Here is an 18,340-nt window from a genome sequence, read left to right as displayed (position 1 = left end):
AACGCTACAGACTTACCGCAGTCGAAACGAGCCTTCTAAGCCATGTTCGTGTAAAAGGCAGATATTGTATATGACATTTAAACAATGAAATATTTTTGGCAAACATCCATGCGACAGTGCTAAAATCAGCCCCAATAAATCAGTACCAATCACAGAAAACAAGAAAGACGCATTTTTGTAAAAAATACACAACTTAGTACTTCTGATATAGTCATAAACACTTATAAAAGACTTTAACATGCCATATTTTTTAAATGAGGAAATCTTACATGCAGAGGTTAATTGATTGGAATGGTGTCAAATTATTGTTCTGGCTCGTTTCAGAAGAGACAAACGAAGACTATAGTACGTTAAAAACCGAGAGTGTTTACGAAGACGGCAAAAGAACCGAGTTGCATATTTTCCGAACCAAAAAATGGTTTTAAAGGATATTGAATCGTATATAAATGCGCTATACAATGGGAATTGTTGAACCTTAAGAGTGAATGAAAACTTAGCTAGTACTCCTCTCACTGATGAACAGTACATACACACCATCATCATAGTAAAGAATAGTCTGTAATAAGCCTGTGGTTTTACATACATTTCTAAATGTAGAAGATGTGTACGATATTGTATTGTTGATCTGCTTAGCTTTAACAGGTATGTTCTGGCAAGTTTTGTTGATTATTTATAAACATCGTTAGTTGTTGGTGACTGAATATTTTTCACTTATTAATGTAATTACCGAGTGTTAGGAACATTTTTGTATTTAAATACTTGGCTTTCAATGTGAATTACACGAGTCACATTTGTCAACATAAAACAGTTTTTGTTATCAATATGCTTCTTTAATTGTGTCACGACTGAATATTTTTCACCTGTTAAAATAATTGTTTATGTGTTGGGGATATTTTATTCTTCACGGCATTTCATGTGAATTATACGAGTTACATAATTCAAAATAAGAAAGTTTTTATCATAAATACGATTCGTTAAATGTTTAGAGCCTGATTAGCATCGCCTGTTGACATACTTGCTAATATTACTTGTTTTCTACACAAATTTATGTGAATTACAGTTTCATTTCTCAACAGGAGGAAGAGTTTTTATGTAAATTACGTAAATTACTTTTGTCACCATGTCCTTGAATTTACCCAGATTTTTTTTTTATTTTAAAAGTCTGACCAGTCAAGACAAATGAACAAGTTTCTATTTATAGGTATTGTTTTCTAGTATTCTTTACTACCTGACTGTGAACTTGTGTACGTTCTGTGCAATAAATTTGTTAAAGATTTGTAGCTCACTGCATGTATACGTTTTCTAAAAAATTGTTGTTTACTTAGAGAGATGCATTTCTTGTTTCATTCATAAAACGCTTTGTATTTATCCAAGAAAAAAACACACCTCAGAACTTCATTAAATTTCAGTATTGTATTTAGTTCATATGTTCATGTTGACTTTTGTATTAGCAAATTTATTAATAATTCATTACGTGATTATTGCATCACATATTTGTGTTATAAAGCATAGTGTATACCAACCTTTAAGTATATATAAGAGTGGCCAAATCTCATGTTACGCTTTTACATGTGGGTCAACAACTGTAACAGTTTTGTAATATGGAATATTTGTTGTATTATATATGATTCATAAAGGATATTAATGGTATAGTTTTTATTCTTGTGCCTGTTTTGAAACCAAATGGCAACTTAAACAATTGCGCTAGCGATGTTTTGTTATAGATATTACAGATAACTGTACTCCGTACCAGCTTCAGCTTTAAATGTAAAAATTTATTTCTTATATTCACCTCAAGTGTAGTCTTCTTTGAGAGATGATAACACTAATTGATAAAAAAATCGCTTCCGCATCAAAACAATAATATTAATTCAAGGAAAAAAGGAACACCTGTCAGATACCGGTTGAAAATCGTCAAAATGAAATTGAAGTAAATCACTGGATCCCACATCACATTGAATTATTGATGTTATGATTGCAATGGGATAACGATGGCAGCTAAAACAACGTAGTCATCTTTACAATAGTTATGTGTGATATGTTTTAAGCAAATTACAGTTCACAATGAGTTATTAAATGTACATATAATTATTCCATGTCAATTTGTATTTTCAAATATGAAGATCTCTATCTATATTAAATGTAAACAACCATGCTTTCATGCAAGTATTAATTCTCGTAATATCGAAGAAATAGAAGAAGACTTTAATTTACATGCATGTCTTTTATTTTTTAAATTGTCAATGTAAAATTTCCTATTTTGTGGCCAAAAAGTGTAAGTTATATTATACTTTGTAAGTCTCATGAAATGGAGATTCATTTAATTGCCTGTTTCTTTTTGTATATGCATGATCGAAGTTAATTTATCCCTGAATCATTATAAACGATCATACACACACACGTTTGTATTCCATATCAAAATATTGAACATAGTTTTAATCTTAGCGAGGAAAAGAATGATACATTTAATCCTGTAGCTTAATAAAAACAAATAATGTTTACCAATACTGTTTACGTCTTAGGGTAGGATTGGTATTCCTTATACCATTTTTACCTCTAATTTTGGTAGCTTACCCTCCATCGCTCTTTCAATTAATTTGATAAAGCGACTACATATTTTGTGAACAGAGATCTGTTATTGGTTAATTTAGAATATCTTGGTATAAATGGATGTATTTTAAATGCAACTAAATCATTATATTTTAACTATGAATGTCGTATAAAAATCAACAATGGTTTAACACCACTCACTGATAAAATCATTTTTTCTGTAAAACACAAGATTAAACGAGTGAAAGAAAAACTTATCATTTCAAATGCTGATGAATGGTATGGATCTATATGTTATGATAACATTAATATAAGTAACAAGTTGAGAACTTACAGGACTTTCATATCAGAGTTTACACCAGCACATTATGTCAAGCTCGTTCGACAAAAGGGCAAACGATGTGATTTCCTATCTCTAACAGTGGAACTAGCAGATACGCTCATGTTTCAAATTCAGGAACGCGTATGTAAGATATCTACAAATGTATATTAATCATATACAGGAGGAATTACACTTTTTCATGGAATGTTATATCTTTAATGATTTCAGATCATCCTCATTTAATTCAGCAAATAACATTAGAAATGATATTACTATTCAAAATAGCACATATTAGTTCGATGATGTCATCTTAAGAATTACAAATTCCATTTGCAAATCACTTGTATGTTATGTACAGAAGACGTAACAGTCTATGTGATTAACAAATATACATAAGTTTCATTTTTGTTTTGCAAGCCAGTTTCGAATAAATATCACATAAAATTGCATTTTCCAGTTGTTTGCAGGTAATAAATCGGATGAAAAGGATTGTTCAAAAATCTTTCAAATGAAATCATTTCTCGCATATTTTTAAGATATTATTTTGTATCCTTACATGTTTGTCTAGTTAAAGTATAATAAGCAACTAAGAACTGTGTATTAAGCATACCACCTCGGGATCGACACTAATTGTTGAAGTGCTCAAAGTGGGGTGGACTTATTCGTACAGTAGCCCCTAGTGTGGCTGTCTAAACTGTGACGAGAGATTGCTGATTAATTAGTATTTGAATATTTAAAAGGCTGAATCTAAACAACAATGGTGAAATGCAATGCTATTAGTATTAGTAATATACAAAAACATGACCAAAATATCTATAATTAAAACGACAACCTCATATTGTGCATTGCGCATGTGCATAACATAACCACCAGTTCCTTTTTGACAACGAAAACGGCGACACAATGGCGTAAGTATGTTGTAACACGTAACAAGTTCAGCTATCTAACTCATATGTTCGTGTGTAATATTTGTAAATCTACATATCTATTTGTGGTACATGTGCCATCGGTGTCAATTTCTGTATATGACTTATAGATCAGTGGAGAAATTAGCAACTCGTTGTTACATATCGTATCCTTTGATATCGTCTATTATAGTTTTATGTCACTCCAGTCGCCAATAGTGACAAGAACAATTTCAAACTGTTATTGGTTACATACATGATATGTTCATTCAGGTGTTTTAAACTACAATTCTGTCTTTCACATGTTAATATGAAAACATATCTTATCATACTATGTCCCCTAATCACCATGAACGATTCGTCGATAGTCTAACTCGGGGTTGACGCTAATTGTTATAGTGGGGTGGAGGTATTTATATAGTAGGCTCCATTGTGGTCGTCTGAACTGTGACGGGAGATTGGTGTTGAAGTAGTATTTAAATGTTTACTAGGCGGAAACTAACCTGCAATGTATCGTTCATTTGCCTGTATTTGTCGAGAGTTCTGTGTGGGTGTCACACCATTATAACTAGCGGTATCGGGACTAATCTTAAAAACTCACCGATAAAGGGCTTACAATCAACACTCACATTAGGTACGGTCACACCTATTGTATGATTTGAGGTTTTATTAAAATTGAAACGAAAGTGAAATTACATGTGATATATACGACGGATTATACGAATAATTAAACTGGCCTCAGTAAATCGATACACTACATGTACGTAGATATTGCAATAAAAAACAAATGATAAAAAAAGCATTATTCAATATCACTTTGTCAACATAACAGCAATATTTACGCTAAATATTCGCTTGTGTTTTGTAAAGTTACACTTTGTATTCCGTGTCGTTCTACATAGTATGCCATAAACTGTTATTGGAAACTATAATACCGTGTTGGCTAAAAGACTTAATCTAAACATCAATGGTGGAATGCAATGCTATTGGTATAAGTCATATACAAAAATATGACCAATATCTATAGCTAAAACGACAACATCTTTCTGTATATTGCGCATGTTCATAACATAACCACCACTTCCTTGTTGACAACGAAATCGACGACACGATGGCGTAAGTATGTTGAAATATGTCACAAGTTCCTCTTATCAACTATTTAACTCTTATGGTTGTATGCAATATATGTAAATCTACATAACTAATTTTTCCACATGTGCCATCAGTGTCAATTTCTGTATATGTCTTATAGCTAAGTAGATACATTAACCATGTATGTTGATATGAAACCATCTAATTATAACATGTCCCCTACACCATGAACAACTCGTTGATAGACACTAGTTATTCAAGTGGGGTAGAGGTATATGCACAGTAGGCTCCAATGTGATCGTCTGAACTATGACGAGAGATTGGTGTTGAAGTCGTATTTTAATGCTTACTATACGGAAACTAACATTTACCTGTACTTTTGTCGAGAGTTCTGTGTGGGTATCACACCATTATACCTAGCGGTATCGGGACTCATCTCAAAAACACACCGACAAAGCGCTTACAAACAACACACACACATTAGGTGCGGTCATACCTATAGCATGAATTAGGTTTTATTGAAATTGAAACGAAAGTTTCAGTAAATCCTTGCACTACGTAGATATTGCAATGTAAAAACAAATGATGAAAAATATTATTCCATATCACTTTGTTAATATAACTGCAAACTTTACACTAAATCTCCGCTTGTATTTTGTAAAGTTACAATTTGTATTCCGTGTCGTTCTACATAATATGAGATAAACTGTTATTGGAAATCGGAACGAAAATGGAATTATATGATATATGTACGAAGGCTTATTAACTTGTTCAATCTGAAAATAATCGACAGATTGGAAAAAGTTCTACAAAATGACAAAATTGTGTAACACGAAAACACAATACCCGGGCACTACAGTTCAGATATAATAGCCTATATGCTTATGTAGTTTATGTTACTTAAGCCTTTAGAATATAAAAAGACTTTCTATTAATTTTCAGGAATGAAACGGCAACTTCTTCCTTGCTGCCTTTGAAAAGGTTTGTTTTCCTTATTGAATTTAAACTAGTTATGGGATATTAGCATTAAGAAATGTTTAATATACATACGTATATTGTGGGTGAATAAACACCATGGGAGAGAATATGTTTAAAAGTTTAATAATCTCCAAGTCTGCGTCCTGACACTTCCAAAATTTCGAAATTTCTATTTATATATATATACAAACACATACGGATTTTATCTTTTCTATCATGCTACAATGTAATTAAGCGTGATTTCGTGTCTAACTCATGAGTGCTTACAAGGACATATGACCTTCATCATCCAGTTCTTTTATATAATTTTTATGTTTCGTTTTTAACCATGTACATATTTTACACACAATGCCCCATATTTATATCACCAACAAGACCCGCACAACTGACACAACATATTTTAACCACTGCAGATAATGCTCCTGTTTTACAATTTTACGATGACGTACATGGGAACTAATAGAGTCGAACGTCTACACATGTACTGTTATTTTTTTTTAAATCTTCAAAGAGATCCAGAAGTTATTGTTTAAATAATCGCCCAGGAGGACGTAAAAGATAATTTGTGGTTCAATGAGACAAATTCGACAGGCACGCCGTGTCTGTTGCCAAGCACTGAATATGTATTAACCAATAAAAAGTGTCCTTACATGAGTCACTTGCTTATTGTTCAACGATGCATGTTTATGAGTATTGGTACAAAATATGATTAGGCAAATTGTCTTTTAATTAATCATTTCTTCGGGTAGAATTTGATTCAATAATAATAGATGAAAAATAGAAATATATTTAAAGTACTGTTAACAAATTATTATTTTTTTATATTAAAACTATGGTATGGCATAAGAAATAATGTTGAAGCTTCTGATATCAACGCAAGTATAGCCTCAAACCAGGGACCTGTTAAACAATACAAACACACAGTGAAAGTGAGCCTCAAACCAGGGACCTGTTAAACAATGCAAACACGCAGTAAAAGTGCATGTCTTACGACATCAAGTTATTTGATCTACAATAAATCAACTATAATGAAAAAAACATTATATCATACCATCACAAATCACAAACACCGTGTCCGGTGAGCTTTTTTTTATATACATAAGCATCAGATCGAATCATGACATTTCAGAAATTCAATATTATGTTAATATTTATTGTATCTTACTCTACGCTTAATGATGTAAGATTTAAGATTTGCCATCATCTTTCAGGAAAGCTACGTCAGAAATAGAAACGTCAACTCCTTCCCCGAAGCCCGTTAAAAGGTTTGTTTGCTTGTCTTATTAATAATGCAGTAATGCAATATTCATATTCTGTATCAATGAACCCACCGAGACATTTCGTCGGGAAAAGTTGTTTAAATCTCTCAAAATAACTTCGGAATATCGTTTTTGCTGCTGAAAAAAGAAAACATTACGATATAAAAACTGTGATATAACTTGAGGAATGAAAAGTGAAGCTGTTGCTCTGAACATATATTATTTATTTAATGATGTATTTTGATGAAGACTATGGTCAAATTCTATGGTTGAGAACACCATATTTTATTTGAGATATTAAGGTTGAAGTTTTTTATCATGCTTATCAGTGCACTCTTTACCCTTGTTCTCAATTTAAATATGTAAGTTTCAATTTTACCTGCATTTACATGGCGGGTGTAGTTGATAGAGCATCCGAAAATCCTGGACTTATTCTTATCAGAATTACGAAGTTATAATGTTTATCAAAATAAATCCTTATTTGGTGACGCTATATATTGCCTGAAAGATAACGATATGCTGGCATAAATGTTATAGACGTGGAAAACACTCTTTCAATGCATAAACATAAAAATACCTTGTGTAGACCGTTTCCGAATTCGACTTCATCCGTACTGCAAAGTGTAACTGTATATTTAAGTAATTAATTTCGCGTTTGAGAAGAGGCTATTTCAGTGTTGGTAGCAATTATCACATATTGATATTCAAGGAAAAAAATGCTAATGTTGTAATGAAGTATTTCGTCCACAAGAATAACGCGAACATTTTATCGTGGAAGCAGTGCTCGTTCCTGACGAGCTGTTATTTCGAATCTCTCAATCTACAATGTTTGTGTGGTGATACATGTATATGTTCGGTCACCTGCAAACATTTAAGATACACGTATTTTACTGTGTTTATTCCACCAGGCGCGTAGCTGGACCGTGCAAATGTTCGTGCGAGGTTATCATCACCGGATTTCTGTAAGTGTGCTATTTGTTGATGAACTCAACATGACAAACTGGTGGATTCATCAACAAAACGGTTTTGTCCTGTATTCTGATTGGTCAATATTTCAAAATAGGGATGAAATTGACAATAGACAGGCATGACTAGCATACAAATCTAAAATCAATGCAAAGAGAGGTAACTCGTTTATGTATGAATATGTTTATGTTTGCTCTGCATCCTTCCATTGCAATGCATTGCGAAGGCAAATGTTGTGAGACTATAGCATCATTTGCTATTGCAACGTCTTCAAACTCTATTGTGACGTCATCAATATTTTGCTGTCAAAACTTTATTTGCTGTTCAAAGAACTGTACGAAATAACTAAATAAAGCATAACTACTATCTGAAAATGTGAACATAATGAATACTTTAGCAAATATTGTTATGGTTCTATAACCAACATTTCTATTGCTGACAAACTTACATAAATAAAGCCCTAATAGTAATTAGTGTTATAGGACCATAACAACATTCGATAAACATTCATTGCTTAAATATCAGAGACTCGATTTTGATTTGATAAGGTTTTACTATGCACATATTATGTAAAATATGATTTTATACTGACCTGATGTATTTAAATTATTTTGTGTTTTAAAAGATCTATTCTCTAAACATAATTTCAGAAATAAGCCCTGAATGCGATTTATCTTATTTTGTCGACATAGCGATTATCATGATACAGGGAAGGTGGGAAACAAACCGAAAGTGAAAGAACAAGTTAACGTATATTGGAATAATATTGTAAAAATAAAACCATGCCATATAGATCACTGAAATTATCCATGTAGTTTGGAGGTACATGTACCTAGTTCAGAATATATTTACTAGGTCTTTTAATATTTACATAACTCATTTTGTGTGTTCTTAACTGTATATCTTTCATAATGAGGTCAACCTATGGAACATTATTAGTTGGCAACACGGCGGGTATCATCGATGAAGTAGAAGACGATTTCCTATTATTATTCTTTTTCTACACATTTCTTGGTCATATATTTGTTTGGTTTTCAGCATCGAGGTATTCCATGTTTCAAAAGGTCTTACTAGTACTTATTTAATTCACAACGGGCTTGCCTCTGCTTGGTGAACTGTAAGTCCCCGAGGTTTCAATAATATTGTAGCAGGATATCATTTTTTGCACGGAAAACATACAATACTCCTACGCGAATAAGTTATCTGCAGCAGTCAATAAGCAATGTCAATTTGCAACTGGTTTGTAAGGATATTTTTGGCAGGTTCACCCTCCTTTTTTCATTTTCTACGTACATTCATGTTTCAAAACAAATATAGGAAAATACTGAAATGCTAGCAAAACCTTAATTAAATCTCAAGATCGTTAAAAGTAGGGTAAAATATGACCAAAGTAAGGATTTACATTGAGACCGTTGATGAAGAACAAGAAGAATATAACCAGGTGTTCCAGAAGTGTAACCGCCTTCTGCCTCATCTGATTTTAGTCCTTTATGGCAAAATGGACATATGGTGCACTGACATTGTTACCTTTTGTTCTGCTTGAAGGTAAAAATATATAGTGCTGAACTATAACCGATGCATGTAGTAAGTTGTATTATATTTTAAATCGTGCAATTTTAATTCCATTTTCATTCTGCTCGATTTCCTAGCAAACGTGTGGATGATGGTGAGTCGGACAGCTACTCTGACGAATCTGAAGATGAAATCGAGTCTAAAGATGAAATCGAGTCTAAAGATGACATCAAACCAGTTGCAAAGCCAGATATTAAGGTACAACTGACTAAGCATGTGTTGTAAGTAGACGATCGCTTAAAAAAGAGAGGAAAAAACGAGAGAGACAGAGACATGGGGAAAAGACAGACACAGAGAGACAGCAATTAAGGTACAATTGACTAAGCATGTGTTGTAAGTAGACGATCGCTTAAAAAAGAGAGGAAAAAGATAGAGACAGAGACATGGGAAGAGACAGACACAGAGAGACAGAGACAGACACAGAGAGACAGAGACAGACACGGAGAGACAGAGCCAGACACAGAGAGACAGAGACAGACACAGAGAGACAGACACAGAGAGACAGACACATGAAACTGATATGTGATGCACTCCATGACACAACTATCGCGCTGAGTATTCCCGTCTCTTTAAGATTCACACTGTATATAGTGTTGCCCTTTGTCTTCTTTTTGTTTAGATAAGGTCATATATAAATATCGAATAAGACAATTAAGAATGTACATAGGTACGGGTCCCAACACAATTTGATCGTCATTTTTCATTTAAACAAAGTGTATTGAAGAAAAAAAACCATGAGGAAATAGTCAAATGGAAGGAATAACCTTTAAATCATTCAAGAGTCTCTCCATGGGTAGACAAAAAAATATTTGCTATGGTTCAAACTTTTTTTTAAATCATGTGATACAATACTGCTCTTTGAATAGTTTCTTTGATGTTCCCTTCAACTTTCTTGCTCAGATTTTTCCAGGCTTTCTGCTGAACGACGTAACACTGGTGGTCGAGGAAATACACCTTCATGTAAATAAAGATTTACTCTCAACAGCTTCACCTGTATTTGATGCTTGGCTAAAGAAAGAATGGCAACAAGACGAGTGCACTGACGACACAAAAAGGGAGCTGAAGTTCCCTGGGAAAACATATGATGACATGGCCACATTCCTAAAATGTCTTCTGCCCATTTTCGCTGACCACGTTACAAGTAATTATGGAACACGATGATGAATATATGACCTTAAACATACTCATTTAGTAATAACACGACTTAACAAAATTAACCAGGTATTACCATATGAACAATAAATTATTTTTTACGCATTTTGAACTTTTTAAAACGTATGGAATGAAATCGTGGCTTAAAACATGATTAAAACAAATATAACTCAAATATTTATAAATATATACATATTTTAGCGTTTGAAGTGAAATACTTTGATAATCAGACTCTCTGCAAGATAAATATGAATTTTGAGCACACCAGGAATAACTCTAAGTTATGAATAATGTGTATGGAACAATACTTTAAATGAGGGTTAAACATTGTTGATTTTGGTATTAGCATTCAGCATTTGCAAAAGCCCCAAAATGGTGGAACATTTACTAGTTTCAGCTTGTAAAATAATAGATAGACCCGTAATTGTGCTGTTTTTTTATTAAACTTTTTAACGAGCTTATACCAAATCACAATAGTGTCCTTTTAAGGTTTTTGGGACAAAATGGACATCATGTTTACACTGCCATTTGGAGGTTAAATGTATTTTATGATCTTAAGATTCTCTCACGAATATGGTTTGCATCATGAAACACTTTCCATTATGACGATGAAACATTGTTTTCGCCACTCTATCTGCATGTTAAAATGTTGCAAATATGGCTGAACATGTTTTTTAAAGACAAACTACTAGGTAATCTTAAAGCAGTAATGATGTATGATTTATCAATTAAAATAGAGTATCTATATTTCTTTCGTATGAGAGTAATGTTTGTTTCTTTCACAACTAAAAAGTATCAACCTTAAAACTTGGCGAGCATAGTGTAATAATTGCCATATATTTAGTATGTAAAGCTCTAAATATGAAAGCACGTATGGCTTTTTTATACTTAAATGATATGCCTCCCAACTCAAGAAGACATGTTTAAAGAAAAGTAAAGGAAGGCCTATGAAATTGTCTTAAGTTATGGTAAGTTTTACGTAATTTAATGAAAATTAGCCATCAACTTCAAAAGGAAGTGGCCAACGTTTCTCATTTATGGCATTAAATTTAAAAGAGTGACAATAGTACATTGATTGCATAGGAACGTTTTGGTTTTCATACCCACTCCTTCCATTGACAGGGCATACTCTCTGCAGAAGGAAAAGCATGTTCACTCAGTGTTTAGATGTTATCGTTAAAATAATGATCAAAATTATTTAATGCAGTAAGCGTGCGGTTAAACAATTCTGAACAACGTACTCTTGATTGAGAAATATCTAGCTGTTACATTCTAGGATTATTGGAAAATGCTCCAAACCTACTTCAAATTGCATCGACTTCCGAAGTAAAAAAAAAACTAATCATTGTCGCTAAATCTTGTGTATTCATAGTTGCAACACTGGAAACTGTACTCCCATTAGCAGATGAATATCGGACAGAAAACTTGCTCAAAGAATGTGAAGAAGTCATCCGGAAGCACGTGGGGTCTGTCTCCGAGAGGGATATATATATACCACCATCACAGGTCGTCACATACCTACGCTGGATCGAACAATATAATCTCAACACGGTTGAAAAATGTGTTGTGAGATTAGCTTCTTTCCTAACAACTGAAGAGGTTGAGGCAGTTCCAGATTACATAAATATCAGCAAAAGACTTCAACGGGATATATCTAATGCCAGAGCCAAGCTACTTGAGAGTCTAATGGTGTCCAGTGTAATAGAAGCTGAAAGTAAGCCTATATATCCAGTTTAATTTGATGGATAATATTTCACTAGGCAAACGCAAAAAAGGGATAACAAGTTTGAAATTATTTATCATGATAGTTTTACCTAAAACATAACTTTAAAAATTTACGACAAACGTGATTAGGCAAAATTTTACACTAATTTTATCTGAATCAGTAAAAAGCTTCCAGACAATCCCCATTCCATTTTGATTGTGTTCTTAAAGAAAAGATAACAAAATAGAAATTAGCAACAGTATTCTTAGTGTAAAATTACATAAAGCCCAGACCGAGATTCAGTAGGATTCTCTTTTGTTTTTCCTGCATTTAGACAAAGATCTTTTAGGATCTGTTTGAAGTATTGGGGTGCACTGGATAGATAGTTTCTGCTCGTCAGTAAATTTTTCAGCTCGGTATGTGTCAGTTTATGAAATCTTAATTTCTGTCATGATAAAAAAAAAAAAAAAATCTTAAGTCGTAATACTATGTGACCATTAAAGATCCAGGGCCGCTAACCCTCGCTCTTATCAGCTGGATAACAGCTTGTTAAAACCGGCAGTTCCTATTTGTCTAACAGCAATATTTGTATTACTTTTCCCGTTCCTACATGTACCACACTTATTTCAAAGTTATAAAACAAAAAGGAAATACATTTTGTTTTCTTACTTGCCATAAAGATTTAGTGTGTATAATGTCACACATACTCCAATGGGCATTTTTATAAGGACGATATTTCTTGTCACATCCTGGCATGCTATCACACGTTTTTATTTGTTAATACTACTTCATTTATAAATTAAAGGGTCGTTTAGCATACCACGCGACGTAATAGATCTAAATAAATAAGTTGAAAGCACGTTTATTGCGTGAACAGTACCCCTGACCCTGTCGAACAAATAATCACCAATACGTTGGATTCCACTCCTGTGACATATCATGAATTCGCTTATGCATGATAATAACGTAAACATGGCTTCAACCCTCAGCGCGATGAGATATGTAGCAGTCGGGATAAAGCTTTCTACATTTATACTTTACATATATGTAAGTCTTAAATTAAAGGGTCGTTTAGCATACCACGTGACGTAATAGATCTAAATAAATAAGTTGAAAGCACGTTTATTGCGTGAACAGTACCCCTGACCCTGTCGAACAAATAATCACCAATACGTTGGATTCCACTCCTGTGACATATCATGAATTCGCTTATGCATGATAATAACGTAAACATGGCTTCAACCCTCAGCGCGATGAGATATGTAGCAGTCGGGATAAAGCTTTCTACATTTATACTTTACATATATGTAAGTCTTAAATTAAAGGGTCGTTTAGCATACCACGTGACGTAATAGATCTAAATAAATAAGTTGAAAGCACGTTTATTGCGTGAACAGTACCCCTGACCCTGTCGAACAAATAATCACCAATACGTTGGATTCCACTCCTGTGACATATCATGAATTCGCTTATGCATGATAATAACGTAAACATGGCTTCAACCCTCAGCGCGATGAGATATGTAGCAGTCGGGATAAAGCTTTCTACATTTATACTTTACATATATGTAAGTCTTTGGAAGTTTAATATTTGCATACCTATATTCTTATAAGTTTATGAACTTTATTACTTTGCGGCACGGTAATGTTAGCGACAAATGCACCAATGAATGTACCTTTTTGCGTTAAGAAAGTACTAGTTAAGATGTTCATTGTTAAATCAAGGTATGATGTTGTTTGAATTACCCTTTATATTTTCATGTTGATTGTATTTCCTTTCAATTATATTTAGTAAGTTATTTTGTGGTTGTTTTTGCTATTGCAGGAAAAATGAAAGAATTCCAAATCCCTCTCTCTACGTGCTATATGACTGCATGGAAAAGAAATGTAGTAGAAATTGTGAAAGTCTATCTAGCATTATCAACACTACCAGACAATGCTTTTTCAAGTAAACGGTGGAGCGTCCCAGCGCATGAATATTTGGAACGTATTGACTTTTCCTCGATTGCGTACAAGTCGCAGTACAAACCATCGATTGGTGCTAATGACGCATGTAAATATTTACGTGATAAATTCAAACTCTCGTAAATCTAAAGCAAAGCTTGTAACTATTAAAGTAACTGCATACTTACGGTGGATATTTCCAATAATCTTTGATCAGTACATTATTCGAAACATAACTGATAATGCACGTGCTAGTAAAGAACGACACTTGCTTGGAATTTGCTTTAAATCGTGAATTTAAACATTTGTATACAGACTGTATACATATAAAATATTCGCATCAGGTACTCAAATCATAAAACATTTACGTCTTATGATGAAGTGACTATATCATGATGCGTTGGTCTGTTTGTTTGATTGTAACTATAAACGAAGTGTTTCTCCCGACTCTTGATATGTAAGAAACACGTGTCTTATACTTAGCATTTATATGGTGCACGCCTCTCTCTTACCCTATACAGGTGTATACAAACACTTGCCGTTGTAAGATATACTTTGCTCTTACCCTGGACAGGTATATCCACACTTGCCGTTGTAAGATATACTTTGCTCTTACCCTGTACAGGTGAATACACACACTTGCCGTTGTAAGATATACTTGCTCTTACCCTGTACAGGTGTATACACACACTTGCCGTTGTAAGATATACTTGCTCTTACCCTGTACAGGTGTATACACACATTTGCCGTTGTAAGATATACTTTGCTCTTACCCTGGACAGGTGTATCCACACTTATGCCCAGTGTGAGATATCCTTTTCACTCCCTAGAATTGAGACGGGGGTTCCCCTATTCAAAACAATGGTAAGACGTCACGTCAAACATACAATGACGCCACGTCAACAATGCATCAACGTCACGTCAACCCTGAATTTAGCCTGAAACGTTAACACTACAATATGCATCTGATACACAGATTAAGAGAAAAAGAATCATTCACCCCCTTGAGGGTGAGGTGGGGGAATGTCAACCCTCGATAAAAAATTCCACGATCACACCTCCAAGGGGGTGATAAATTCTTTAATTCTCTCTTATAAGACAGAGATAACGATGCAATTACGTCAAATCAACAATAGCAGATTACGTTCGTTCCGATCTGCTGGAAATTAGGAAATCAACATTTGCATTTCATAAAATTACCATTTGTATTTAATGTGGGAGAAAAATAATAACTCCCTTTTATGGAGTAACACAGAAAAATCTCAACCATCAGCGTAAGATTCTTTAATATCTGGTCATCGGCAAAGCCTCGAGACTTTCATCCTCCTATCTCATATCCAACGGTATGGAACATTCTAGTAATCCCACATGAGTGAATCCATTGCGTTTTACTATTATAGCGTCATTATCAGATGACAGCAATGTCTTATGATGCCACAGTCGAACAACCGTTAAAACGTCCATTGACTGAGTGTGATAATCTCACTCTCAGTAAGTGATAGCACGTCGGGAACAGTATGTAGGTGTAAGTGATATGGAAAGTGTACCCGTGGGTATATAATTTAATTGGTGTCAGAACCTAGGCAAGTTTGTTTAAATTTTGTTTATATCCGTGTGGTCAGATACTTACTATATTGTGGTAGTAGATATTCTTCAACGAACAGAAATGTCAATTTAATGACGTGAGGTATCATATCGAAATGTCTTCACGTTTCGAAACATCAGCCGATTTAGTACTGAACACATTGAACGCAAACGTTGATTTCACGCACGCACTAGTCAATATTTAAACTATACTTGTTCCAGAACTAGGATCACTGGTTTCCCATACGTGGGTAGCTCCTAACCGGGGTCATTAAGTGCAACTTTGTCGGATAAAGTTATCCCACATCAGTGTTCTACATGAGACACCTGTAGTTTGTATACAAAGAGGTGAGAGAAGAGCTTTATCAATTATGGATTTTTTTAAAGAAATAATTCATACTTCAATATCAGTATGGGCGTGTTGCTTAATTGTAGTTTAACATTGCACTTAAAAAAAAAAAAAAAATCAAATATGGACTTTTCGTTTCCTTGTTCATAGCTCTGTTGCGTCCCAATTTGTAACAACAACCCAATTTGTAACAACATAGAGTGTTGTGTAAAGTGAGTTGAAGTGATTAGTTAGTAAAAACAATGATCATGATATATTAATCACTTCCCACTCATTTGATATGATCTATAGTCCTTTGTTGATGTATCAGTTTTGCTAGGGCTTAATCGTGCCGTAATATAGAGAGGATATATTCTGACATACTCGTGAAGTATAAATGGTATTAAAAAGGAAAACATTTTTTGTTCATTATTTATTCCATTTGATACCACGAAAATTTTGCTGCATCAAAAGGTGCAGGAATTAGTAGCATACTATTTGACGCCAGATTTTAATGACGTCACGATTGAACATAAGACAAAGCGCAATTTTATTATCTGGTTTGATTAAGAAACAAAAATAATATCGATTGTTTAGTAACATAAATACCAAATCAACTACTAATTCTACCGTCGCTTCACCTGAACTAGAAACTGAAAATCTACGCAATCAATAAAAAGGACCATGCTGATTGGACAATATTAAAAGTGATATCATCACATGTGAGGATGTAACATTTCAGTGAAGTGCAATGAAGATGTTAGTTTTTATCAAATGGATAATTCATGATATTCAACTGGTAAAATGTAATAAATCTAGATACACATGTGGAGTGACTGCTTCCTTCCATGCTCCTGTAGAGGATGTTTCAAAACATGCCAGCGCTAAAAAAAATGTTTACTGGGTTTTGTATGTATTATTCTAGGCCGCTTTCGTTTATCGCGATTCAAACGATTGGAACGGTTTGACCAGAGTTGTTCGTTTATGAAATAAGTCAGACCTAGTAATTTGATGTCGGTTTCAATAGAAAAGTATACTGTCGTTTTAAACATACAACAGTATGGTACGCTGTAATAAATTCACACCACATATGTAATATAGTATTCATAGCAAACAATTTGTGTAAATACTGTTACTTGTATTTTGTTTCATAATAAACTTTGTCTTGTTTAACATTTTTTATTAGCAAATATAATAATAGGGCTCGTATTACATAAAATGTAACCACAAAATGCTTTATGAATTCGATAGCTTTTACATTGTACATATGTCAATACTTGTAATTACGTTCAATAAAAAGGATTTGTCATAAATATTGATTTCATGTATTTCATACTTCAAAAATAAAAATTAGTGAGGGTCGACTTTCCCAATAAAAAAAAATCCAGTGGAAACATTTTCCGAAATTGCTCAGGAATAACTCGTGATCCCAGGAAGTTTAAGCGATTATTGTCGTGAATTTGAATGAAAATTGACTACGATTTATATTTGTTACGTCAGCATATGTGTGATGTTACGTCTTACTGGTTGGAATATTATTGGTCGGTTTCGTCTTGAAATAGGCATAGGAAAGAACAAGAGTTTTTTTTCTTATGCTATGTGAAACTGACACATCGACAATAACACCTTATTCGTGATTACACCTATTTCAGAACAAAAAAAAAGAACTTCGTGACTACACCTATACCAAAAGGGCCCGCGGTGGCCAAAGGGGTTGGACCTACGTGGGCCAGTCGCCAGGTACAGGCCGTTGGTCGGTGGGTTTTCTCCGGAAACTATGGCTTTCCTCCACCATCAAAACCTGGCACGTTCTTAAACGACCGAACCTTTTAATTAAGGTTTGAAATGCATCTTTTTAACATTTATGAGGGTATGCAACACAGTTCCGTTCAAACATAATCCATTTTGCGCGTTAGCGTGATGCATTTCAAACCTTATATTTACGTTCTATTACATCAACTTTTATTATTTGAAATTAAGAAAA

The 18,340-nt window shown here is 33.7% G+C and overlaps 1 protein-coding gene across 4 annotated transcripts in view; it reads left to right on the top strand.

Moving 5' to 3' along the window:
* Window positions 1-3,710: 3,710 nt before the first annotated feature.
* LOC110450887 overlaps window positions 3,711-18,340 on the top strand; it is a 48,628-nt gene continuing 33,998 nt past the window's right edge. For 2 of the 4 annotated variants that reach the window (XM_021498661.1, XM_021498666.1), the window contains exons 1-3: window positions 3,711-3,780; window positions 5,812-5,850; window positions 7,059-7,112. In XM_021498661.1, the coding sequence (XP_021354336.1) occupies window positions 3,776-3,780; window positions 5,812-5,850; window positions 7,059-7,112 (98 nt within the window). In that variant the 5' untranslated portion in view covers window positions 3,711-3,775. Of the gene's footprint in view, window positions 3,781-4,611; window positions 4,894-5,811; window positions 5,851-7,058; window positions 7,113-9,721; window positions 9,843-10,544; window positions 10,786-12,168; window positions 12,511-14,325; window positions 17,657-18,340 lie in introns of those variants that run through there. The other 2 variants (XM_021498665.1, XM_021498662.1) reach the window with 2 other exon arrangements.

The sequence above is a fragment of the Mizuhopecten yessoensis genome, unplaced genomic scaffold (genome assembly GCF_002113885.1).
Source record: "Mizuhopecten yessoensis strain PY_sf001 unplaced genomic scaffold, ASM211388v2 scaffold5547, whole genome shotgun sequence".
Classification (NCBI taxonomy): domain Eukaryota; kingdom Metazoa; phylum Mollusca; class Bivalvia; order Pectinida; family Pectinidae; genus Mizuhopecten; species Mizuhopecten yessoensis.
Note: the sequence above shows the minus strand (reverse complement) of the source record. Positions and strands in the feature narration are given on the sequence as shown.